We start from the raw sequence: 1,067 nt of genomic DNA, 5'->3' as shown, positions 1-1,067 counted from the left end.
CTGAATTATTTAATATATAATTCAAAGGATCGCTTCACGGGATTTGTAAGCAATGTTTCGATAAAGCGTATGTTTTTTTAAGTACGGGCCGTTTCCTGTGACTTATTTACTCTTTATTGTGTCTTTTAATTGGTCATTAAATTTGTTATAACCTTATGGTACAAATTTTATGGGAGAAAATGTACTTGTAGGCCTTATTTGACAACGTTGGCTTATTCTTTAAGGAAGAAGACTTGGAAATACGTTGAGCGTTTTTTAACAGCTGACCAGGTCTCTTTTACGTATTCAAACATAATAAAGGATAAAATCTAGATTCACAAGACAGCACAGATTTTTTTTTTTTCCTTTTTGTATCAAAAAACAAAATTAACACATATTTTAGAACGTCCAGAGAGTTTTCTCGAGACAGAAAGTTAAGGCACAGAATAAAGGTTTGAAGGAAAGGAAACACCACTAGATCCTCCTTCACTGACGACACCGCTCACGAGACCGCCGTTGATAGCACTGCTTCCGAATCCACTTCCTCTAGGTACTACGAATCCACCGTTTACACCACTTTCTCCGAATCCACTGCTTCCCCAAATCCTCCGAATCCATTTCTTCCACTTCCGAACCCACCGTTTCCTCCACTGCCTCTGAAGCCTCCCCCAACGCCTCCAACCACTTGACCACCACCTTGGGAAGCTGCGTTCAGGGCAGTCTGGAGATCAACGCCGCTGGGAAGAACCGGGTTCTCGCCGTCACCGTAGTTCACGAAGTAAACTTCAGATTCGCTCGATGGCGGAGCTGGGAGTTCGATCACTTCCTGTTGCTGAGGTGATTCCTTATTAAGGACATACACAATGTGTTCTTGTCTAGAAGGAGGTATAACAATAGGGTCTAGCCCTTGTCCTTGTTCTGGTGCTCGAATGAACGCGATGTTCGTCTCAACAGTTGGCTCAGGAATATAAGGTGGGGGACTACGGGACACGGGTGCGTGTGGTGCGTCATACAAGTAAACTTTGCGGTTGACGCGTGGAGTGACGCATCTGCCGTCAACATGCAGTACACTTCCGGGACAACATCCT

At 44.0% G+C, this 1,067-nt stretch overlaps 1 protein-coding gene across 1 annotated transcript in view; it reads right to left on the bottom strand.

Annotated features, from left to right (window-relative positions):
• Positions 1-547: 547 nt before the first annotated feature.
• LOC119587243 overlaps positions 548-1,067 on the bottom strand; it is a 7,703-nt gene continuing 7,183 nt past the window's right edge. The window contains exon 4 of the mRNA XM_037935996.1: positions 548-1,065. Within this exon, the coding sequence (XP_037791924.1) occupies positions 548-1,065 (518 nt within the window). The remainder of the gene's footprint in view (positions 1,066-1,067) is intronic.

Source organism: Penaeus monodon, chromosome 22 (assembly GCF_015228065.2).
Source record: "Penaeus monodon isolate SGIC_2016 chromosome 22, NSTDA_Pmon_1, whole genome shotgun sequence".
Lineage (NCBI taxonomy): Eukaryota > Metazoa > Arthropoda > Malacostraca > Decapoda > Penaeidae > Penaeus > Penaeus monodon.
This window is presented reverse-complemented; position numbering and strand designations above follow the sequence as displayed.